Here is a 26647-nt window from a genome sequence, read left to right as displayed (position 1 = left end):
TTGGAAGATTCAAAGATGTATAAAGAAAAATCAAATTTGCCTATAAGCCCACTACTCAGAGATAACCACTTAACATGTATATATATTTTCATCTCGTTTGTTCTCTCTGTGTGTGTGTGTGTGTGTGTGTGTGTGTGTGTGTTTTAAACAACATTGGAGTCATTATCCAAATTATAGTTGTATTTTATTTATGGGGTGATACTATGTGATATATAGTATCACAAAGTGATACTATGAGTCATGAATACAATGTGGAGTAATTAAATCAAGCTAAATATATCTATCACTTCACATACTTATTTTTATCTGGTGAGAAATTTGAAATTTACTCTGTCAGTGATTTTGAAGGGTGTAATACATTATTATTAACTATACTCACTATGCTATGCAATATATATCCAAAAAACAACTTATTTCTCCTGCCTAACTGAGGCTTTAAACCTTTCATCATCATTTCTCCATTCTCTCCCTCCTACCCTACCCCAAGGCCCCTGGTAACCACCATTCTCCTCTGGGTTTCTATGAGTTCGATTGTTTTAGATTCCACATTTAAGTGAGAATATGCAGGATTTTTCTTTCTGTGCCTGGCAAAGTTTTTAAATATAATAATTTATGGTCAAAATATTTCCTCTTATGCTTAAATACAGTATGATGTGGAATATAAAAGGAAAGAATAGAGTTATTTTATTTTGTGTGTGGTTCAGTAACATCTTACCTTTAGAATCAGTAGATTTGCTTAATTTCTTCAATGTGCTATGGGATTTCCTAAGCCTCAAATATTAGTTCATTCATTTAACAAATACTTTCTCATATGCAAATCTGGCTTTTAAGTAGGAGAGCTGAGTAAGATATTTTAGAATGATAAACAGTATGGATGAAGTCGAGAGCTTAGTTTAGGAGCAAGAAGCTCTGCTTATCTTTCTGGTCTTGGCGTGAGATCGTGACTGGGTCCCTTAAGCCATGAGCATCTCTGCTTGCCTGTCTACACACAAGAATAAGAATAAGATAGCCACACTACAAGATTAAATGTGAAAGGTGTCACTGTTTCTCAAATTGTTATTGAAATACACAGCACATGCCGTTATAATGAACATGCTGTGCCTTTCAGATAAACACAACTCTGGATCTCCCATGCTGCTGGGACTAATGGATAACATGGAGAAATGAAATGTATGGTCCCAGTATCTTCTTGGCATAATGCTTATGTCACTAGTAGCACCTTAATCCTGACCATTGTACTTTTCACTGACTTACTGTCCGGGAATAAAATACAAACAGAGAATTCATATTCTTTTAAAATATGAGTACCCATCAGAGTAAGTACAAGAAGTGCCAAAGGCCAGGCAAGCCATTCAATAAAGGAAGGAAAAGAAATGTCTGAGATAATCTTCTAAGTATAGTACGAGCTCCTAAAGAGAAGAAAGTCAGTAATATTTTCTTTATGTGAATAGATATGATTATAGTACTATTCAGGCATGCTATTTCTAACCAGTGAATTGTGTAGTTAACTGTATTGAGTTATTTGGGGAAGAGTAGGAGAGATGAATCAGGAATCCCTGGTGTCTAGCACAGTGCCTGGAACACACTCTGTTCTTACTGAGGATTTGTTGAATGAGCAGTTGTAGCAACTCCAGTTTCCTATGGTGCTTTAGCGTTTACTCAGCACTTTGCTTAGCATGTATGTCACTGATTGTATCAACAATCTTATTTTACAAATGAAGAAAAATAGGCTCAGAAAGGTCAAATGACTAGGTCTCTTTCATTTCTAGCATCCAGGCATCTAGGCCTCTAAGTTCCAAATCCAGTAGTTCTCCAGAGGTGGAGCTTCCTGCCATTGTAGGGACTAGTGGGACTGGCTCCACTTCCTCAAAGGTAATTGCTCCTCTGATGCAGCAAATGCTAGGTTTCTGAGAACTCCAGACAAACCAAATGAATTTATTGTCCAGTGTCTATCACACTGAGGGGCATTTTGTAGGTGCTAAATAAATATGTCAAGAAAGCAACAGGAGAGATTTTCAGGTGTCATCCCTAGATGCAGTCTGTACTCTTAGTTTCCTTCTGTTGATCTATTGATTGACATATGTAATTAGAGTAGTATTAAAAACACTTGCACTTATCTAATACTTTGTTCGCAAAATGCTTTCATGTGACTTTTAACACAGCAGGTCCTTACAACATTGTTCTCTTAGTTCAGAAGACTGACTTGTCACCTTTCTTTGTTTTCACTGCTTTAGCTCACAGCATCTGGCCCAGAGCCTGACACAAACAGGTGCTCCCTGTAGAAAGTTGCTGAATGTTTGAATAAATAAATAATAAGAGGATAGACTATTTGTGATTTAACATATTTTATTTCATCTGATGCTATTTAAAATAATAAAGCAAAACATAAATGGTAATCTTATCTGTATTTTTAAGGTTTGAACTTTTCAAGAATATGGTTTAGAACACAGTAGGCATTTTTAAAATGCCAATAACAAATTCTAAAACTGAAGTTTCTCAAATAGATCTTCCCCCTCTGATCCCATAATTTAGAGGTTGGGAAAGCTGTTGTTTTATAACAGCCTGGGAGTGTGATATTACCTTTGCCTTTCTTGGGTACTGCTTCCTTGCCCATTCTTGGCGCCGGTTGAATTTCCTTCATATATTGGGGTAGGTGCGGATACTCTTTGCCATACTGCAAGTGGGGCATCTCCTTGCCCATGGCAAGGCCATCTTTGGCCAAAGGCATGTGAGGTACTTGTTGACCCAGGGGCTGGTATTGTGGAATTTGTGGTGGCATCTGAGGAGGAATTTGAGGTGGCAGCGGCTTGATCCCATAGTAGGCACCAGCCTGAATGAGCCTGATGGAGCCCAGGGAAATGGTAAGCAGCACTCCCAGCAGCTGCAGAGGGCCAGGCAGCACAGCCATCACCTGTGGGAGGAACGAATGCACCAACTTGGTAAAACTCTGCAAGGCCAGGTGACTTAAGTTTATTTAGAGATAGAAGCGGGGAATAAAAGGGAAACAGTCTTTAACATCAGAACTTCATGATAGAAGGCAAATGAAAAGGAAAATGCTACCTTTCTATAGAAAACAAACAAATGAAAAATAGAGAAGAGTGGAATCTGTCAAACAAAGGCAATTGGTGGGAACACAGACTATGGGAGAGACTACTGGTTGTCCCTCATATCGATTCTGCCTTTCTTCCCCTGTTTTCCCGTCTTCACCTGGGAGTAGAGCAGCCCAGAATGAAGACATTTCAGCCAGGCAGGGCCATTTCAGCCATTCTGGCCAATTGTGTGTAGTTGTCATGGGTGTACCTTCCAGGAAGAATCCTAAAAAGGAGTGGGCATGTCTTCCCCTTCCTCCTTCCTTCTGGCTGGATTGCTGATATGTTGCTGGAAACAGACCACACATCTTGGACCATGAGGTGAATGCAGTGCACAGAGGATGACAAAATAAGCTAGAAGAAACCTCAGTCCTGGTTGAATACAAGATGCCATACCAATCCTTAAATCTGGACTTTGTTTACCCAAGAGAGAAGTGAAGTTCTGTCTTCTTTAAGCCACTGTTAGTTTGGGCAGTCTACATTTGCATGAAATCTAATCCTAACAGAATACATTCTGATAAAAGGAGGCAAAACTGGTGGCAAGTTAGGCTTTGTTAGTAAGTGCCAAAATTATATTCTAAATGGAAACAGTTAATAATTTATAGGCTTTATGCTACAGTAGAGATTTTTCATCTGCCAGATGAGGGCTGCTTTGATGTAGTCACAAACAAATGTAAATGTAAAGAGCAAACTGCACCAAAGACTGCGGAAGTCTTCTGAATTGAAGAGAAAAATGCTTCTTCATGTGACAGTATGAAATATTTTAAAAAATCACTATCATAATTATGCAAATTTATTTCTTGTATTTAAATACTATGAATTCATTGGTTTAGAAATTGGTTAATTGGACCATTAAAGTCTATCTTTGTCCTTTTATGAAAGAAAGGAGTTTACGAAGCAAATTAGTTGTATAAATACGAGGGAGATGTTTAACTATTGATAAGAATATGCTGTTTCTAAGCCCATTAATAGCACACTTTACAAATTGGCAGTAAACAGAATTAATATAAATGGGGCTTATCTGTTTATAAAAACCAGCTTGGAAAGACCTCTGTTTGGAAACGCCCTAGGCCTAAAACCAGACAGCCAGATAAGTGCATTGTTGGCAAATGCACGCTAGAGGGCCACTGTGGTACACACTTAGGTCTGTTCAATATTCTGCCTGCCCAGCCCCGTCCCCTGTAGTACTGACACTGGGCATATGCCCATTACATGCTCACACTTTATTAAGGGACTTAATGAAAATTTGAATCTTAAGGGGGCATGTCATAATGCTAGAGAGAGAGAGAAGTGGCAAGTTTCTCACAATTTTTAATGTAAGTGTCTTCTGGAAAACTTTGAAAAAACTTCTGTCTATAAATAATTCAATTTCCATTCTCACAGGAGTTGTTTTCTTTGCGTTTGTCTTACTTAATTCTGGATCATAGTTTTCCACTTCTTAGAAAATGTGCGTTGATTTTGCAATATCCTATTCAAGGGTAATGCCAAGAGTGTAAACAGCCCACAAAAAGATTGGTTAATAAAAAGCACCTAAGAAAATACTTAAAATGAATCCCTATCACAAAGTTCAATGCTTTACAATTTTTCTAAATATACTAACTAATCATTTTTCCTCTGAAAAAATGAAGAAACAGTTGCTAGGCCCATTTTGGAATACTAAGATGAATATAATATGGTCAGTGGGCCTTACCAACAAGGAGCTTGTACTCTTAGTAGGGGTGACAGATGTGTAAACTGTTATTGAGTGGCAAAGGATATCTAGCAAAAAGTAAATTTTCCTCCTACTTCTGTTCTCCAGTATCTAAAATCCCTTATATTTGAAGCAACAATTTTTCCTCATATTTTTCAGATAGTCTGTGGATATGCACATATAATATACATCCCTTTCAAACATAAGTTGCAGTATACTATACACAATTCTATTTTTTGCTTTTTTCACTCAAAGATCAGTACTTATTTCTTGTCTAGTTATGTGTATCTAAACAGATTTCTTTAAGTTCTTCATTTATTAAAATAAGACTTGGAGGTTCTCTTAAGTCTTGTTTAGCTCTAACAGTCAATGTCTGCAAGACAGTTACTAGATATCTGAAAGTGTTAGTCCCTACCAGAAATGTGTGGTAATATCTGGTAATGTATAAGCTGGTGCTTAATTCTACTTTTGGGGATGAATGAATTTGGTTATTGAACCCCAGACTTGTGGTAAAGTCTGTAATAATAAGCTAGCATGTTTGGCCCTTCACCCTTCCATCAATTCAGTGGATGTGTTGGATTATACTTAACAATCTTTAAACCAGGACAATCTAATGAAATACTGGAAAACTGGAAGGAGATGAAATGCCTGGAAGAATACCAGTTGAATTATTTCCTCTCATAGGCTTGGCCTTTCTCTCCTCTAAACCAGCTCCTTAGGTCTGCCATCTGCCATTTCTCTGGCTCTTTATCTAAATAAACTTTGTTCAGTTTTAACTTGAATATTTATGTAAGGGCCCTAGTTAGAATTTACCGCTTTACTTATTCCTACTAATTTTTCTCCTGTCCCTGAGGATATTTTTGGTGGTCAAAGTGGTGTGATGGTTCTCCCAAATCACTAAAAAGAACATCAGATTTGGGTAACTTTATACAAACACCTGGCGAGAAAGAAGGAACCTGCGAATTTTTGCTGGGAAGAAATTGTGATAGTGGGTTTTCATGCCTCTCTTTCTGGGAATGTGGAGCACAATAATATTGTGAGTTCTCCTTAATATTTTCTTTGATTTCTATTTGTTTGACAGCTGGGTGTATGTGTGTGTGTGTGTTCTTGAACATAAGCATATCTAAACATATGTAAACATTGAATCTTTGCCAGCCAGGCTGGCTTAGTGATGGGTGTCATGTCATATGACAAAAGCACTGTCAAATAAGTCAAAAGACTTGTATTTAAGTTTTGACTCTGCCATTCTTCATGCCTGTGACCTTGGAGAAGTCCCTTATCTTAACTAAGCCTCAATTTTCTTACCTATAAAATAGAAATTATAATCTCTGTCTATCCCTCAAAGCTGTTCAGAGGTACAAATGATAATATGAATTCTTTGTAAGCTGAAAAGGACTATTCATATTTAAGTTATTATTAATGGAGTGTGACCAGAAAGACAAATCAAAACCAACTAAAATGTCAAACATTTTCAGAGAAGGATACTAGCAAAGTAAATGTGAGGTTAACTGCAATAATGATAACCTAACATGAATAAAACAGTAACGCCTATTAAATGTACTTGTTAAAAATGATTTAGAAAAAGAACAGCTGAACCGAGGCAGTCATTCATTCATGTGTCAAGAATTACCAATCCTAGACATCTTGAACAGCGCTAAATGGCTTCCTACATTTGGGCAGGGCTTCAGAGAGTTTCAGATTCCTCACATGACCTGTAATGTATATAACAGAATAATGTGATATATATATTAACAGAATAATGTGATAGATATATTATTTTGGATGCTCCTCAGCATTCTATTTGTACATTTATCCTTATGATATTTTGGCTTACTGTACAGAAGAATGTTTAAACATTTAATCTATTGGTCCTTGGCTTGAATACAACTTTCCCTTTCACATAGGCTAACACAGCATGTCTTTGTGTATGTGTGTGTGTGTCTGTTTTTTTTTTTTTTTTTTTTTTATTTGTTTGTTGTTTTTGATTTTGTTTTTTTGAGACAGAGTCTCGCTCTGTCGCCCAGGCTGGAGTGCAGTGGAGCGATCTCCGCTCACTGCAAGCTCTGCCTCACAGGTTCACGCCATTCTCCTGCCTCAGCCTCCCATAGCTGGGACTACAGGCGCCCACCACCACGCCCAGCTAATTTTTTGTATTTTTAGTAGAGATGGGGTTTCACCGTGTTAGCCAGGATGGTCTCCATCTCCTGACCTCGTGATCCACCTGCCTCGGCCTCCCAAAATGCTGGGATTACAGATGTGAGCCACTGCGCCCAGCCTATGTGTGTCTCTGTTGTGTGTGGTGTGTACAAGCCTCTCTAATCAGCTCCTGGGCTGGTCCTCTGTGCCTCCTACTTGTACAAGATTTGTAGTCTCTCAAGAGCCTCAGATTTGCCACCCTAAAGGAAGGGAAGGTCAGGCAGAATCCTCTTCCAGTGTTCACCAGAATTGCCTTCCTGTTTTTTCCATGCCTCTCAAAGAAAATTCTCTCTTGATTGTATTTCTCAGGGCAATTCATTCATTAGATATACCTATTGAACACTTACAAATTGTTAGGAAATGTTCTGAGTATTGGAGATACAGTGGTGAATTAGAGAGTGGAGGTCTTATCTTATTGAACTCACATTCTAGTGTGGACAGATAGGTGATAAACGTTAAAAATAAATTTTATAATTTCAGATTTGAGTGCTGTGAAAAAGCAATTGTGGGTGTCTTAGTTATTAGGGCCGCTATAGCAAAAATACTGTAGGCTTATAAAGAACAGCAATTTCTTAGTGTTCATGAGTCTAGGAAGTTCAAGATCAAGGTGCCAGCAGATTGGGTGTCTAGTGAGAACACACTTTCTGGTTCATAGATGACACCGTTTTGCTGTGTCCTTATGTGATAAAAGGGGCAAGGGAACTCTCTGGAGTGTCTTTTATAAAAGCACAAATTCTATTCATGAGGACTTTGCACTCATGATCTAATCATCTCCCATAGGCCCCACCTCCTAATAGCATCACTTTGTGGGGGTCATATTTTAACATATGAATTTGGGGACATAAACATTCAGTGTATAGCAGCAGGGTAAAGGGATCAAGAATGATGGAGTGGAAGCACTCATGTTTTGGAAAGAATGGTAGGGAACGACATCTGAGGAAGTAAATTTTGGATACATATGTGAAGGCTGAGAAATTTATCTCTCTTAAAACAATGTATGGGGAAAAAAGGAGGGTCCTATTTACTACAATGTTAGTTGAAGGTACCTTTCACTAATATAGACTCATTTCAAAAATATGTTCTTCATCCATGCCTGACCTCATTTTGAATTCTTTCTTTACCATATTCTTTTTTCCTGGAAGATAATTATTTTCCTTTTATTTCTCTGTAGATTTCAGTCCTACCATTAGTTTTCTATGGTTGTCATAACAAAGTATCTCAGACTGGGTGGCTCAATAGAAATTAATTTTCTCACAGTTCTACAGACATTGAAGTTCAAGGTCAAAATATTGGCAGAGTTGGATTCTGCTGGAGCCTCTCTCCTTGGCTTGTAGACGGCAGTCACCTCCCTGCGTCTTCACAGTCTTTTCTCCGTATGTCTCTGTCCTACTTGCCTCTTCTTATTTACCAGCCACACTGGTCATCCTAGTGACCTCATTTTAACTTAATTTCCTCTTTAAAGGCCCTATTTTCAAATACGCTTACATTCTGAGGTACTTGGGGTTCAACATATGCATTCTGGGGGACACAACTTAGCCTGTCACACCTTCTTTCCTTCAGACCAACTCTATTCCTGCCTCTTCTGTGAAGGCTTCCCCACCTTCTCCATCGTCATTATTCTCCTAAAGTTAAATACAAAGTCAGATGTGATTATAACCAGGCTTACTTTTTTTTCTTGTTGTTTTTTGTCCATTAGACTAAACATGATTGTAAGCTTTCTGAGGCCAAGAAGAATTTGACTTCTCAGTATTTACTGATGGATCCTCAAAATACAGATTCTTAGTGTGTTGATAGGGGTGCTTTCAAAAGTATCGAATTCAGCTTTACTCCCCATTTAAAATTCTGCCTACAGAGGTTGTTGATAGAAAGTCCTTCTATTTTTAACTTGGATATTAATAATGATGGGAACATTTAAAAAGCAGCTCATTATCTTGTACAGTTTTGTTGCTTTTTAAATTGTCTAAGCAACTTTTAGAAAGACTTACCTTTTTTGATTCATATATGGAGGTGCACATGTAGCTTACTATAAGTGGTGGAGGAAAGGAGGGCATGTTGAGAAAATGAATCCCAAAACTTGGCCATAAGATAAAAGATGGGCACATGACCTTTTATTATCGTGCTAAGATCATTTTCAAATAAGCCCACCTTAGGGTCATCTGATAAAGGATATGTACCTTTGTTGCAAAACTGATTAGTATTAGAGATATTAACAACTCTTTAACTATATTCATCAATCACCCTCAGGTAAGTAACTCAGCATTATCTCAACATTGTTTTTTTATTTACTGAAAAAAAGTCCCAGGTACTATATAATCATGAGGTGCATAACGACGCTTAGGTCAGCAAAGGACCCTATTTATGCCAGTGGTCCCATAAGAATATAATGGAGCTGAAAAATTCTGTCGCCTAGTGAGGTCTTAGCTATCATACTGTCTGTGGTGCAATGCATTATCTTTTCTATGTTTAGACATATTTAGATACACAAATGCTTACCATTGTGTTACAGTTGCCTACAGTATTCAGTACAGTAACATGCTATATAGGTTTGTAGCCTAGGAGTAATAGGCTATGCCACACAGCCTAGATATGTAGCAAGTGGTACCATCTAGGTTTGTGTAAGTACACTCCATGATGTTTGTACAATGACAAAATCAGTTAATGGTGCATCTCTCAGAACATATTCCCATTGTTAAATGACACATAACTGTACTTCAAATACATTATATCATTAATCCCATATCCATTTCTTAGGTCTTTTTTGACATTTCAGTTTCTAACTGATAATGTCCCCATCCTGTATTTATATGATTGATTATTTTACTGAAATTCAAGACTGTATACAGTTATTCCTGTTACATTCCAAGTCAAAAATTGAAAACTGTTATTTAATTACTTGTAGGAGCTGTCATCCAATATATTAGCTGACAAAGTTCCAGCTTTGTTTTACAAGGTACAGATCCATCTAACTGTACTGTCAGTTTTCTCCATCTTGTCCTCCAAATATCAAGGCCCTCTTTTTGCGTGAAATAAGGAATTCTTCTGTTACATAAGACAAGCTCTTAGACAGGCTTCCTTACTCTTTGCTTTTCTGACTAGGAATACAAGCTTAAAATGTTAATTAAGTCACAAAGCCACTGGCAAGGTAAATATGCTGAGATGGAGCCTGATAGGGTTTGGCTCTGTGGCCCCACCCAAATCTCATCTCAAATTGTAATCCCCACATGTCAAGGGAGGAACCCAGTGGGAGGTGATTGGATCATGGGAGTGGTTTACCCTGTGCTATTCTCATGATGGTGAGTTCTCATGAGATCTGATGGTTTAAAAGCGTTTGGCAGTTCCCCCCAACCCCCACACCTTGTGAGCACGCTCTCTCTCTCGCTCTCCTGCTACCTTGTGAAGAAAGTTCTTGCTTCTCCTTCTCCTTCCATCATGATTATAAGTTTCTTGAGGCCTCCCCAGTCATGCGGAACTGTGAGTCAATTAAACCCCCTTTCTTTATTACCCAGTCTCGGGTAGTTCTTTATAGCAGTGTGAAAATAGACTAATAGAGAGCCCAAATAAATAAGCCTGTCAGATTCTGGTCAATCAATCACATGGAGGCAGTGGGCAAGACCATCAAATAAACATTCACTGGTTTTGGTCATTCTGCTCATTTACATCTACCAGGATGGCTATAAATGTAAAACAGCCTAAATTATATGCTTCACTAACAAATCCTGAATACTGTAATTGAGAGTAGCCAATTACCCCCATGTACTAGCTATAGTCAGATAATGACCTCATGGGACCAACAAAACTTGAGAAGTCAATTAGGTTGTGCCCCCAGCTCTAGAAAGGAGCCACACACATAATGCCTCTGAAATGAATGGCCAACCACCACATTCCAAAGGTTCTCCAGAGGAGATTTTACAATATTCCCTAGTAACCAATTGTAGGATTTCACATTAGATTTCCTAATATCTAATCTGAATCTCTTCTGCTGAACTGTAAGCTCATTGCCTTTTTTCCATTCTCAAAGGAGTTGGGAAACATCTGGAGAATATTTTTCTTAAAATATTAGCTCACATATTTGAAGTTTGCAGTTAATTTTTTGTTTCTCTAACTGAAATAATGTTGGCTGCTAAACAGTTTATAAAACACTTGAGAAAATCCCTAAAAAAGAAATTCTGAAGTAGAATATATAGTTTTTTCTTTCCATAATATGAAAGCATCATTGTTTTCAGAGCAGAAAATACCTAAGTTTTAGTTCTGACCCAAGTAAGTCACCTATCCTGACTGGGCATCAATTCCCTCATTTGCAGAATGAGAACATTGGCTATATGACTTTGAGGTCCCTTCTACTTCTAAAGTTTTCTTGTAACTGTGAATGTGAAGAACATATCCACACTTCACAAATAAATAATTTTAGGGGCTGAGCACAGTGGCTCATGCCTGTAATCCTAGCGCTTTGGGAGACCAAGGTGGGTGGATCACCTGAGGTCAGGAGTTCGAGATCAACCAGGCCAACATGGCAAAACCCCGTCTCTACTAAAAATACAAAAATTAGCCAGGCATGGTGGTGCATGCCTGTAATCCCAGCTACTCGGGAGGCTGAGGCAGGAGAATTGCTTGAACCCAGGAGGTGGAGGTTGCAGTGAGCGGAGATTGCGCCACTGCACTCTAGCCTGGGTGACAGAGGAAGACCCCACCTCCAACTTAGGTACTCAAGCCTTTGTATGTCAGAAAGTTAGATCAATCTCATACTTACAGTTACTTTTCAATATTGCACTCTTCCTTCTTACAGTTGGGTATGGAATAAGGATGGAGAGTTTGTACACCCCCTATCCCCCGTAAATATTCCTCTGGTCAAATAAGCTATACTTGTCCAGAAACCAAAGGGGAAAATAAGAAACACGATTTAGGGACAATAATAATAATAATACATGACTTTTTTTTTCTTACCACATTCAAAGGTTCAATACAAATGTGGAACTTACTGAGAAACCTTTAAAAAGTGGCTATGAAAGATAAAAACTTCCTACAATGTGTGTGCTCAAAAATTCCTGCAGTCATTCAGCAAATATTGATGTAGGCTTCCAGTCATAAGAATGACAAATACAAAGTATGCATATTGGAAAGGGGAAATGGGTAGTTAATGAGTGTGACATAGTCATGCTTTAGGAGTAACAAAAATTTTGTAAGAAAAATGGAAGATCTAACATCCAGAGGCAGCTCTACAGTAAAGTAGGGGATTGTGAGGGCTCTGCAAGAATCAGGTTCTTGCCATTCCATGGACCTGGCGATACACGGCAAGGTGAGTTCCATCTTGGTATGGCTCTAGAAAGACTGCGGAACACTGTTATTTACACGGACAGCTTTCTGCTTTCTCTGCACTAGTACAGTTTGTGTAACCAACACAATATAAAATAAGTGTTTTTAGGCCTTTTGCAAGGGAGAGATGTGTGGGGAAATTTCATCTAATGTAATCCATTAAACTGGACATTGTAAAAATATTTATTTAAAGCAAACAACTATAATGTGTTATATAAAATACAAATTTTATAATACATTTCTTGGGGGTCATATTGTTGAAGTTTTATTTAGCTAGGGTTATTTTGAATCATATAACCCTGAATGACTTGATATTAAAAGTTAAGCCATAAGATTTCTATCTTACATGGGGAGAACATTAAATCATATCAATAGGACTTGGAAAATAAAAATAATTATTCAATGTTTTCTAAAATTGGTTCCTCCTACCCCCTCACCCATCACCACACACAAAGACACCATTCAGTCAGAATGGCAGTCCTACTAAAGTTGCAATAATTTAGTCCACAATTTCTGAATTATAAAAGAGCTAAAAAATCTTGACAATTTCTTGGTCAGTGAAAATGTGGATTTGTTCTTTCCTTGTTGCATGGTTCAAGAGTAGCAGAAATCATTCCACAGGACTGCTCCCAACAATGAATTTAAATTGAAAAAAATTTAGTTCTAAACCTGGGGCTAAGCCTAAAATACTCAATTGTGATAAATCATCATCCACAGAGAGGGCAGTCTCTAAAATCCACTACTTTTCAACCACAGCTCCATCTAGATAATTAGCCTGCATGGTAACATCCTGCCCTTTGAACAAAGGCAAAGCTTGGAGAGCAACCAAACCACAGCTATCTTGGTATTGGAAGTTCCATTTATTTAAGGGGTGGAATTTATTTTGAGGGATAGAGAGATGGATGTGGTGTCTGGGAGGAAAAATCATAAGGTTTTCACAGTTAATCCACTGAACATTTTTCAAAGAAAAATGGAAGTGTAGAAAGGAAAGGGCAGAGTATTATGTAACAGATGCCAGGTCTTCAGGATATATTAGTTAAGGACGCTGAGAGTGTAAAGGACTTTTCTTTTTATGAGCAAAACTCATTACAAGGCACCAGAACTTACAAGAACATATGGAATTTCATTGATAAACATGGATCACAAATGTTATTTCTTAGGACTTAGAGTGTGAGTAGAGCACTGAGCTGGATATGGGAGACTTGGAGTCTTCTCTGTAAACTTCTCTGTCATGATATCCTTGTAAACCTTTCAGGGCCTCCTTTTACTAAACTGTAAAATGAAGGGAGTGAATTAGATGGGGAGTAGGGGGTTGTAGAAGCCCAGTGCCTAGAGGAAGTAGCGAGGAGCATGAATGAGTCCAGTTGGCTGACTAGAGTTTGCAACGAAGTTAGCAAGAGCAGAAAGTTTGAGCTAAACTGCCTGAATTAAATCCTGATTCCATCACTTATTAGCTGTGTAATCTTAAGCAAGTTACTTAACCTGTCTGTGCCTTAGTTTCTTTTTGATAAATTGCTGCTGATGATAACATTACCTGTCTTATGAGGTTGTTGAGAAGATTAAGGGAATTAATACAAGTAAAGTGCTTACAACAGTGTCTAATATAGTAAGCACTTTATAAGTGTTAGCTATTATTTAAATTAAGAAAAAGAAAACGGTGGTGGTGGTGGAGGAGGATCAGTGGTAATAACAGATGGGATCTTGAGCACACGTTCCATGACACTTTGCTTCACTGCGGTATCATCTTGAAGAATTTGTAAGGTAATAGTTTTTGTTTTTACATTGTTTCAGACCTGTTTGGAAAACTAGGCTGACCGATTGTCCCCTGGCTCAATGTTCTTGAGATCAATGATAACTTTTACTCATTTTCAGGATGCTTTTAAGATTCTATTTATATCTATGTTAAAGGTCTTAGGCTTAGCTTGAGCTGAATGACAGGATCGTGGAGGCATTTTTCTAAATCCCCAGTCTGAGTATGCAATTTAAGACTTCCCATTGCAAGGAAAAATCTCTGAAGTTCTCTTTGTCTGAAGAAAGGCAAGGTAAAGATAGTTTCTAATAAGCAAGTAACAAATATTGTGTCGGCTTGCCCATTTCAGTGCAATGTGTCTCCCACCTGTTTGCCACATGCAAACACTAGTTGAAAGGCTGGATCTCTTCTTGCTCCCTTTCCCCTAGAAAAACTGATCACTCTGGGGAGCCTTCTTTGTATTAACTGCAAAGGGCTTTGGCTTTGAAATTCAGAGAACTGAAGACATTTCTGCCAGGTGATAGCAGCAGGTTGCTTTTGTGGGAGTGACTACAGAATGTAGGCTATCTTTTACTGTTGAAGGAAGTAAAATCCACAAGTAATATATATATAAACCTTTAGGTCAGCAAAATCATCAGCTTACAATCACTTTTCTAGCTTTATCTTTCCACACTGTTTTGGGGGACTTCAGTAATAATATTGCTACAACAAACATTTATTTATTGTTTACCATATTTAAAGAGTTATGTCTAAAAGATTCATTCCTTACCCATAGACCTTTACATAATTTTGTATATGAAAAAACACAGACTCAATTCAGTATATACTTCTTTTTATACACAGTGAAAAGTAGTATCCTCACGTCCAAAATGCCAAATAAATCTCAAACAATATTTAGCCATAGGCATTTGTTGAAATACAGAAGGTTAATTTCCCCCTAAGTGAAGCAAATCTGTAATGCATTTTATTTTGAAAAACCAATTCTTGGTGATAAATTCTAGAAGCTGGTTTGGGGAAAGACATGCCATGTAACAGCTCACTCAAGTGTCTGGGGGAATAGAATCAAACCTTTATCTTTGGGAATTCTCTTTGCACTTAGTTCGTAACTGTGCACAAAGTAGTCTTGACAAATCCTTGTCAAATGGCACCATTTTCATCCTGCCTACCCCTTTTCTAAATGTTGAAGTACCATCTTCATAGTGTGCTGGCTGAGAGAGCACCTGAACACTGGATCGATGTTACTCTTCTCCCTGCTTACTGTTTTCATTTTCACTCTCCTGATTTTATGTCCTGAGGTCTGCTGCCAGCTTACAAGAATGGAAAATCCTACATTATAGCCATTCTTTCTTAGAAATTAATAAAGAATGCTATTTTTTTTTTATTTTAAAAGCCCTGTAAAGAATGATGAAGGGTTGACCGATGGTAAAATATTCTTGAGATCAGTGATAACTTTTACTCATTTTCAGGATACTTGTAAGATTCTCTTTATACCTATGATAAATGTCTTAGGCTTAGCTTGAGCTGAATGACAGGATCATAGAGGCATTTTCCTATATCTCCAGTCTGAATATGCAATTTAAGACTTCTCATTGCAAGGAAAAATCTCTGAAGTTCTCTCTCTCTCTACAAAAGTAACCTCTAAGACCCATTTCCTTGTTTGTAAAATGAAGATTGTTAGACTAACTGACCCCAATGTTACTTTTAGGTCTAAAACCTCACTGTCGTTGGTCCTGCCTATCTTAGTTATTTTTGTTGTTGTTGTCTTTAATCATGCCAGGGATTGGACATAGTCAGGCAGTAGGTTATTGGAGTCGAGTATTAACGTGAAATGGGATGGGTGTTGATAAAAAGGAGAGGAGATGAGCATTTTATTATTTCATATTCAAGTGAACTCTTCAACAGCATTTTGCAAAGTTTCATAATTCTTTTCTCTGTGATGGTCTGTTTTGTGGGCCACATCCTTGCCATGAATTTCTGTCTCCTTGCTGTGGAAACCAGCCAAGGATACATTATTGACCACCTGCTCACTTTCTTACACAAGATGTCTCCCCAGACTTATTTTCTTTGCTTTCCACTCCTGCTGGTTTATAGCTTTCCCTTATGTAGCAATAAAACTCTTTGAGAGTTCTCTTAAGGATGAATTAATGCCACTTAAGTGTATTTCCGTTAGCTGCCCTTTGATGGTTCTGTTTAAAAATAAAGGGAGAATCGGGGCAGCTTGGTTCTTATTGAAATTTTCCTTCCTTTTGCTTTAAAGTTACCACTCCTCAGAAATAGTGACACTCCAAGAGAGCTTTGTTAACACTAGAAAAACGTCTGGGAAATATTGTCAGAAGACAAACTTACCATCTTTCAGTAATTTTTTTTCCCATTGGAAAGATATTTACACTATAAAGAGACCCAGCTCAGCCTGTATGAGCTTTCCTTGTATTCCTTTAAATATCAGAAAGTGTGTCTGAATTCCAGAGGAACAGAATGCAATCTTGTTCTCCACCCTAATAGCAAACAGATTAAGGATTGGTTGTCATGATTCCATTCCAACTTTGTGCAGTCTGCAATTTATTTTACTTTCCCCGTCTTTTATATTTTGTTCATTCATCTGAATCTCACAGTTCTAACTCTGAGAGCTGGGAAATGTGGTGTCTGTCCTGAGCTCGCCACCAGCCTCTGTGATTCAGCTTCTGTAGGTTTGTGGCTTCTCTGCTCTAAGACAGTAATAGAATCTGGGTATTGAGGAAAAGATTCCAGCAAGAAAAGCACTACTCTCTAGTGGAGTATTTTTCTCAAAGGCGTTCAAACCAGAGCAACTCCATCTTGAATAGGGGCTGGGTAAAATAAGGCTGAGACCTACTGGGCTGCATTCCCAGGAGGTTAAGGCATTCTTAGTCAAAGAATGAGATAGGAGGCTGGCACAAGATACAGGTCACAAATACCTTGCTGATAAAACAAGTTGTGATGAAGAAGCTGGCCAAAATCCACTAAAACCAAGATGGTGATGAAAGTGCCCTCTGGCCCTCCTCTCTGCTTGTTGTATGCTAGTTATAATGCATTAGCATGATAGAGGACACTCCCACAAGCACCATGACAGTTTACAAATGCCATGGCAATTTCAGAAAGTTACACTATATGGTCTAAAAGAGGGAGGAACCCTCAGTTCTGGAAATTGCCCACCCCTTCCCCAGAAAACTCACAAATCCACCCCTTGTTTAGCATAGAATCAAGAAATAATTGTAAGTATTCTTAGTGCAGCAGCCCAAGCTGCTGCTCTGCCTATGGAGTAGCCATTCTTTTATTCCTTTACTTTCTTAATAAACTTGATTTCACTTTATGGGTTTTCCTCAAATTCTTTCTTGTGTGAGATCCAAGAAACCTCTCTTGGGATCTAGATTGGTACCCCTTTCTGGTAACATTTTCATTTATTCCTTATTTTATTTGTTTACAAAGTGAAACTAACCAGGGGACATTCAGTGAAGTTTGGGGCAGTGTTCATGACCCATTCCCCTGAGCTCATGACCACACACCACTTTAGATTTCTTGTTTGTCCCATTCAACAGACATTTTGAACTGCCATGCTAGGAGCTGTAGAGGATTCAGGCACAACTTAAAGGTCACTTCTGCCTCAATGTCAATCCAAGGCAAAGACAGACGTGAAAAAAAAAAAAAACAAAACAAAGAAACCAGTCCTTCTTCCTTTCCTTATCAGACTTTCTATTTTTTCCCCCTTTCTCTTTTTCCTGTGGCTTCCCTGATTCTTTGCCCTTTCCCAGGTTTCTGAGTCCCATCTGGTGCCTACAATCTCATCAGATCACTTTGAACTTGAAGCACAGTAAAGACTAATGTCCTTCAGAGGCCACAGTGGGACACTGAATCAAAATCATCTTCCTTCTCACTGGTTCAGGGACCAACTTCTTGTAAAGCAAGAAGGAAATGCCAATGTGATATAAGTAGGGTGGCATTAAAACTCAAAATACCTCCTCCATAGGTCTGCTGTGTGCCTGAAATTTCTATTAAAGTTCCAGAATGTATTAAAGTTCCAGAATTGTAAGCAAACAAAATAAGGAATAAATGAAAATAGTCCACTAGACGGTAGTGCCTCTTTTGGAGGGCTCTTTTCCTCAATAGCAAGATTTTATGACTGTCTTGCAGCAGAAAAGCCAGAAGCCTACAGAAGCTAAGTGACTTACCCACAGTCCAAAGATTTATATGACAGATGATTGATCTATAATGGAGAACATGGCCCAAGGAACTGAGACTCAGGAAATTTATAAGTATTGGGCCTGGGACAGTCTGGGAGGTGTAGGTGGATTACCCTTGCTGGGAATGGGTAGAGAATAACATGGAGGTACAAGGTAACAGGAACCCTAGAGAAGCCTAGCCTCATCACAAAGCCTCTCTCACAGTTTCTGGGAAGAGAGGGTGGCCATCATGGCATGATTAATTTGTGTCTATCACATCACCACTTAGAGACAAGAGTTAATGTATTCAAGAGGAATCTCCTGCAGCCTGGCCTCCCAAGAAAGGAATTGTCCTCCACCAAAGCTGCATGGAAACTGGTTACAGTTTACACAGAAGACGAACAGTCCTGGTCATTGGCAAGGCTTGGACCCCAGCCCTCTTTTCCCACATCATGCCAGAGGAGGGTCTTCTGCTTCCCAAACATGCACATGGATGGGGCAAATCCTGCCACGTTTAATAGCTGGAGTTATAAGACTTGGTTCTCATATGCCAGGTGAGAGAACACCAGGCAGCGTGGTGCTTTCTTTAGCTATGATTGATGAGTGGCCAGGAGAGACTGGAGTCCAGGTTCTGCTATGTCATATCAGTAGTTTACTCCTGATCACATCAGGGGAAGGGCTGATGCTTCTCTAATCATATAGTTTAAATGCTTTACAATCCACGGGGCAGGAGCCTTCTCGTGGCGTCTGACTTTCAGGCCTGCTGGATCGTTGGGTATGACCCTAGCCAGGAATGTGCCAACGTAACAAGGGATCCTCACACCCACTACTGTTTCTTCCTCCATATATGTTCCCTAATAAAACATTGCTTGGCCATTTACTTTGGTTTGCTCAACAACCTCCAGATCCATTCCAGTGCTCGACTTGAAGATTGGAGGTCTCAGACTAGAGGAATGCAGAGAAATGCTTTCACTCATTAATTAATTCATTGATCACCTTTTTCAGTACTTAGCAAGTGCTGAGACACAACAAGTGCTGGAGACTCACTAATGAGTGGAGAATGAGGCTCCTGTCCTGGAATGACTCACAGTCTAGAGGGTTTGCCTGCCTGAGGAGTTCACTGCTCAGACTCCTTCCCTGTGTCAGTTTCAATCTCTGTGAAATGAGTAACAGGGAAACATTTAACTGTTCACGTGTGTTGGGCTGGATATGAACAGCCCAACACACATGTTGGGCTTAGGTAATAGTTGCCAACATTTTTACAATCTCGTGCTGGCTCCTCTCCATCTCCCAGCATGTGATCGGGCTTCTTCTGCTCTCCAATCCTTGATGTGTATCCATAAAAAACAAACTTATTTTAACATCAGTCTGAACAAGACTTGCAAAGAATGCAAATGGAAGACATTGCATAGCAAACATAAATAGCTTTTGAATGATCTCTATGAGTACCTGGCCTTATACAGGTGCACACTGAAAAAAATGATGAGTTATTCATAAGAACTCTGAGGCAGGCTAAGAATTACTAAATATACATATTTTTTGGCATATAATGATATTCTGGATTTTTTTTAGAGGAACCATACTAGAGTCTTACTATTGGATTCTACTTGTTCTGGCTTCTAATACAATCAAATAGCACCATAACCTGTGAAGAAAATTCATTTTACAAAAATATATGTCTATCGGGTCTGGCATGGTGGCTCATGCCTGTAATCCCAGCACTTTGGGAGGCCAAGGAAGGTGGATTGCGTGAGGTCAGGGCTTCGAGACCAGCCTGGCCAACATGGCAAACCCCCATCTCTACTAAAAATACAAAAATTAGCGGGGCGTGGTGGTGGGCACTTGTAATCCCAGCTACTTGGGAGGCTGAGGCAGGAGAATCGCTTGAACTTGGTAGGCAGAAGTTGCAGTGGGCCAAGATTGTGTCACTGTATTCCAGCCTGGGCAACAGAGTGAAACTCCATCTCAAAAATATATTTTTATAAAAATATTTATATATATTTTGTATATATATATATATGTAATCTGTCATCTACTTACCTATCTATTCATTTTCTAACCTATCATTTCTCTCCCCTGCATAGTTATCAAAGCAGGCATAGTGGTACAGAAACACAGGGTAGCTGCATAGGGTAAGCTATGCATGATCCTGAGTTCACAGGGTAAGCTATGCACGATCCTGAGTTCTGATTTGATATAGAAATAAACATTCCAGCATTCGTTAAAGTACCTTTTGGATTAAACACATAAAATGCAATTATATGTTATAATTTACCTAAAGCTTTTCCTTCAAAGACCTCAAACTGATACAAAGTTACTTTTAAAATAAAGATCCCCACAATAAAGATTCTACATGAATAGAAATAGTAGCAGCTGAAGTCTTTATTTTATCTTGTCCTATTCGTGAAACATACAGGTGTAGATCACAATCAGAGGCGAAACTTCATACTAAAATGCAGTGATACTCGGTTAGAGGAGGGTTTGGCTCACTCTGGCTGCCATTCCCCTTAAAAACCCAGAAAAGCCTGCTCGCTGTGATATGGAAGGCAGGCATTAAACATGGCCTACTTGAAGTCTTGTTATTATTAATAAATCAAACAACACATATTTTGTGAGGGCTTAGACTGTTTCAAACACTACTATGCTCTACTAATAATGACTATATTCAGTCACATCACAAACTTTGAATGAAGGTTTACCAAGTTCTGACACTGCGCTAGATGCTTTACATAAATTATCCCATTTAATACAATCCCAGTAACCCTGGGAGGCAGTGACTATTATTGTAATCATTTTGAAGACAAGGAATCGAGGGCCCAAAAAGGTTAAACCACTTGCCTGAGGTCATCACCCAGCTAACAGGTAGCGTAGTAGGATTTGAATCTGCTGGTCTATCTCCAAAGGCCACACTCTTCAGGACTACTCTGGATTCAAGACACTGGAAGACTACATGGCATCAATGCCTCATTGTTACGTATGAGTTATTTGTTCCCATTAGTAAAGACATCTTCAGGCTGGAAACATCGTCTCCAGGAGGCCACGAAACACACTCCCTACAAGTTCTGGCCATTGTTCGGTGAGCCCTGGATCCTTTGGCATCCCCATCATGCTGCCTAGGATTACTCCTTGAGATCTTCCACATAAACCTGCTCCCCATTTTTAATAAGATGTAATTTTATTTCATTCTGCCGTGTATCACTTAATTTCTAAAAACTGACTTTATTTTTTAGAGCAGTTTTAGGTTTACAGGAATATATGGGGGAGTACAAAGTTCCCGTATATTCCTCCTACCCCCACACTGGCACAATCTCCCCCATTATGAACATCTTGCTCCACAATGTTGCATTTATTACAAATGATGAACCTACACTGAAACGTCATTATCACCCAAAGTCCATTTTACATTAGCGTTCACTCTTGGTGTTGTACATGCTATGAGTTTTGACAAATGCATAATGACATGTATTGTACTGAGTAGTTTCACCACTCCAAGAATCCTTTGTGCTCTGCCTGTTCTTTCCTCTCTACCTACCCTCCCCAACCCCTGAAAATTTCCCATCTTTTTACCGTCTCCATAGTTTTGCCTTTTCCAGAATTATACAGTATGTAGTTTTCTCAGATTAGCTTCTTTATTTAGTAATATGCACTTAAGATTCCTACATGTCTTTCATGGCTTGATAGCTCCTTTGATCTTAGCACTGAATAATATTCTGTTGTCTGGATGTACTATTACTTATTTATGAATGTGATCTTAAAGCCACAGTGTGGGCTTCCCGGAATTCTCCTCTGACTTAACAAAAAATGCATATGGACTTTGCTAGGCAGTAACTGGATACTTTAACAGACCAACATTGGAAAGTATTCATGACTGACAATGGTATCACTGGATTACTCCTTCAGGATAAAACAGTTGTCTTTTACTAGAGTTCTGGTCACCCAAGGAGGAATGTATGATGGGGAAGCCAGGAGTCTGAGGCTCACTCAGAGGACCTTTGAGGGAAGGTGGCTTCTTAATGTCCCCATATGACACCATATGGACACCTCATCCTACAGAGGGGGTGAGCTAAGATCCCTTGAAAACCTAGCCATGCCTAGTATTACACTTTGGGTCCGTTAGCATCTTCACAGTTAACATCCTGGGATTTTCATGAAAGCAAAATACAGAAGAGCCGTTGGCTTATTCTCAGCTGCACAGAATTAAAATCACAAAATTAGGTTGATGAGCTAGAAAGGCTCCCGCTCAAGCATGACTGTTTTGCAGAAAGCACACTAGGCTGAGGGGCATTAATTTCAAGTGGAGTTTACATTGCCTGGCATCTTCTTGGCCAGAATTTATTAAAAGATACCTTTTTGCCTCACACCTCACACATTATAGACCTCAAGGTCACTGAAATATCCTCAAATGACTTCTCAGTCATTACATTTAACCCAGTGATGTTAAAATTAAACTTCTAGCTAGAATTAGTATATTTTAAGTTACAATTATTCAAAAATGGTCATCAGTCTATGTATAATATAATTATTCATGAATGCATTTAACTTTGTTAGAGTGTGATTATATGAATACTCTCTCTTATTTAACAAATGTAAATCAGGTCATAGCATTCTTTTAAAAACCCTCCAATACATTCCTATTATTCATTGAATCCAGACTCCCTTCTGTGACTTACAGATCCCTGTCTTGTCTGATTCTTTCCTGTCCCTAATTCCATTTCCACTTGTTGAATAAACATCGGCCACACTGACCTTCTCTCTGTTCTTTGGATTCACCAATTTGGTTCTGCCAGGGCCTTTGGGCAAGCTGTTTTTCTGCCCAAAAGGTCTTTTTCCAGCTCTGCACGTGAATGGCCCCTTTTCATGTCGTGCAGATCTTGGTGAAATGCTGTCCCCTCAGAGGTCACTTCCTTGACCACTCTGGCGAAGGCGGTGCACAAACCCAGTCACTCTCTATCACATTGCCTCATTCATAGCATTCTCAATAGCTGAAATTATCCTGCTTATTTAATTTATTCATTGCCTATCTCCTCTGCCATATATTTAAACTCTGCAAGAGACAGGGACCTGGCCTGTGTTTTCACTGTTCTGTTTTCCCAGTGGCTGGCAAATAGTAGGTGCTCCAAAAAATGTGGAAAAAAAATGACTGAATTGATGACACCATGGATGCTAATCACTGTCCTTTGAGTATGATTCTGTGTCTTGTGAGTATATCTGTATATAAATATATGTGTGTACCTCTTGGTAGAACAATTCTTTTCTGTTCTCTCTTTTATTGTCACCTGTGCTATTAGGAAACCTAGTTCACTGGCTGTCATTTATTTCTGCAGTCTTAAGTGCATAGCACAACATTTGACACATGGTACTTGATGAATACATGTTTTTGAGTGAAAGAATAAATTTGTAGGCAATGCTGATGAATCTCTTTAAAAAGCGGACTATGCCATTTCGGTGTTGATATCGCGAAGGACACACTATCCTACAATATGATACCTTAGCATACTGAGTGTTTTAAGGTGAAGGTAATTGAGAAAACCTCAGAAGCAAGAAGGTCATGCTTTGACCTTCTCCTGCCTTTCTCTCCTGAAGTGAGCCTGAAAAGAATTATCTGACCTATTTCTCCAGAAAGCAGGTCATACAACCCTCATTCCAAACATGTCCTGCCCTATACCGAGAGGCCACGAAGAATCTGAACAAACAGGCCTTGCTAAGTTCCCATTTACCCCCAGTTAATTACCACTAGACCATACCCTTTTGTTCTCTAATCTTACTTCTGCACAGCTGTTCATAAAAAGTTTGTCCTGGGTCTTTGGGTCTTCATTTCGGAAGGCTCCCATGTCACATATAACTTAAATTAAACAAATTTGTCTGTGGAAGCTTGAATCAAAACAAGAAATTGTATGATTTTCTCTTGTCAATCTGTCTTTTGTAATTTTTTTTTTTTTTTTTTTTTTTTTGGAGAGAGTCTAACTCTGTCGCCCGGGTTGGAGTACGATGGCGCCATTTTGGCTCACTGCAACTTCTGCCTCCCGGGTTCAAGCAATTCTCCTGCCTCAGCCTCCCGAGTAGCTGGGACTACAGGTGCATACCCCTACACTCAGCTAATTTTTGTATTTTTAGTAGAGACAAGGTTTCACCATGTTGGCCAGGCTGGTCTCGATCTCCTGACCTCATGATCCACCTGCCTTGGCCTCCCAAAGTGCTGGGATTACAGGTGTGAGCCATCGCACCTGGCCCAATCTGTCTTTTGTTACAGGGGTCCCAGTGAAACTTACAATGGGTAAGGAAAAGATAGTACTTTGTCTCTTTTATAGCATATAGCAACATGATGCTAATATTGTGAATGCCAATCTCTAGTGAAGCTTTAGTGACAGGACACTGTCTCACCAGCCCTCTGAGGTCCCTGCTTTTTGGAAAAGTTTCCTTTTCCAAGGAGCACATGAATAGTTGGCAGGCTACCAAGGAGGCAGATAGCAGAATGTCTGCCCTTATCAACAACTAGAAACCTTCTTAATCCAATATTCCTGGTAAAATGATGGCAGTCTATGTCAGGGGTTAGCCCCATGGCCCTTGTCCTTCGGGAAATGGTTGGAGGATAGGATAAGGACTGACATTTATTAGATGCCCTTCATATGCCAGGCAGTGTCTTTGGTGCCAGACATACATCATCTTATTTAATTGTGACAACACTCCTATGAAGAGTTGTCAACTTAAAAACAAGGTGAGGAACCAGAGATTCAGAATATTGAGTTACTTGCACAATTTTACATACCTGATATTGACAGAGCTAGGATTTCAGTTTCTTTCTGACTCCAAATGCTGTGCTCTTTATACCACAGGCACCACAAAAGCAACCAAATAACAACAAAATCCTTTCTTGTATGATTCATTTGGGTTAACAAAACCCTCTTCTGAAATACAAGTACTCTCTGATAGAGTTATCCTACGAAGTCATTCACACACATGAATAACTTAGAATTCACATGCGTGTGAATAACTTTGATAAGATTAACCTTTACCTATTCTCTAATGGAGATCATTGTCCCAATAAGAAGGTACCAATTGGAATGAAGGGCTGGCCAGATGGAGAGTTTTTGAGAGTATAGCCTCTCAGGGAGGAAGACCTCTGGTAGAGTTAGAGACTGGGGACAATAAGAAGGGTGAGGGTGGTGTCCAAGGACTGCACCAACCTGACTCTGCACTAACATTTTCTATCAGGTACTCAGAAAGCTGTTTACTGAGAATTCTGACTGGTAAGATGGCAAGTGTATGAGAGCCAGCATAGCAGGAAAGTTATGTGTATGAGAGCTAAAGCAGATCCTTAAGCTTCAGGTCTGCCCCTCATGGTCTGTGTGACCTTGGTCAAGTCACTTACTCCATGTTCTTCACCTATAAAATGGTGACATCTAGTAATACATATTACACTTGGGTGCTGTTAAGGGTAAATGAAATTTCTCCATATACAGTGCTCTGAAAAGTATCTGGTAGCTAGTGATTCATAAATGTCAGCTCTTAGTGTGCAATAGCCCATACCATCTGACGGTCCTATTTGGTCATCAGCAGATTACAGACTGTGAGTCCCATGTGATCCTTCTAGTACATGTACAATCAGACCAGATGATTTGGAGCTTGATTGTAGGAACAACTGTGCAAAAAAGAAAATGTCTTTCAGTATTCCTTAACTTGCAAGAGTTTGAGTTAATGGGAGCCCCTTATCCAGGAATGTAGGCCCCTTCTGACTAAAAGGAATATTTATTTTGCCCTGACAACTCTGCTAATAATTTGCCTTAATGTCACCAATTTTTATTTTATTTTGGATTTGAAATGGGATTAGTTATGTATTGATCTCAATCAAATGTTACTTTTATGCAGACAAGCTTCCATTGTGTTTTACTGTTTGTGACAATCTCCTTATACCACATTCAACAGGAGAATGGGGCAATATTCTTGTTCCAGGCCCAAGAAATTGATATAATTCTTCTAGTATTAGTTTCTCATGCCAACTCATTCTGAAAAATATGACTTTATTGTCATTAGTATTATCTTTACTTCTCACTTCTTTATTTTGGGGCATTTGCTTTGTCTTTTATAGTATCTTACACCTCTATACCTTGCTGCATGTTAAGATTCAGAGGTTCAGTGGCAGGATGCCTTATAGGTTGATCCACTTTTCGGTAATCAACTGAAAGGGTGATGGGCTACAATATAGTTGGGTTGCAGCAAAACATTCATCCTAATGAAATGTGACTTTATGAAAGAAATGCTCCTAATCCTCTCAAGGACTGAGCCAGGTCATCACGGGTAAATGAAAGGTATTTGAGGTTTCTTTCTTTTTCCAAAAAAACATGTTGGGTCCATCAGCTGTTACCCAGCATATTAATAAAAATCTTGTCAGCTTAGAGTTATTGCTGTTCCTGAAGAAAAGATAAATGTATGTATTTTT

The 26647-nt window shown here is 38.9% G+C and overlaps 1 protein-coding gene across 5 annotated transcripts in view; it reads right to left on the bottom strand.

The window, feature by feature from the left end:
- COL8A1 (collagen type VIII alpha 1 chain) overlaps positions 1-26647 on the bottom strand; it is a 150607-nt gene that overhangs the window by 5621 nt on the left and 118339 nt on the right. For 3 of the 5 annotated variants that reach the window (XM_025374765.1, XM_025374766.1, XM_025374768.1), the window contains one exon: positions 2581-2911. In XM_025374765.1, the coding sequence (XP_025230550.1) occupies positions 2581-2908 (328 nt within the window). In that variant the 5' untranslated portion in view covers positions 2909-2911. Of the gene's footprint in view, positions 1-2580; positions 2912-25737; positions 25850-26647 lie in introns of all 5 variants that reach the window. The other 2 variants (XM_025374763.1, XM_025374764.1) reach the window with 1 other exon arrangement.

This window comes from Theropithecus gelada, chromosome 2 (genome assembly GCF_003255815.1).
Source record: "Theropithecus gelada isolate Dixy chromosome 2, Tgel_1.0, whole genome shotgun sequence".
In the NCBI taxonomy this organism is placed as follows: Eukaryota; Metazoa; Chordata; class Mammalia; order Primates; family Cercopithecidae; genus Theropithecus; species Theropithecus gelada.
This window is presented reverse-complemented; position numbering and strand designations above follow the sequence as displayed.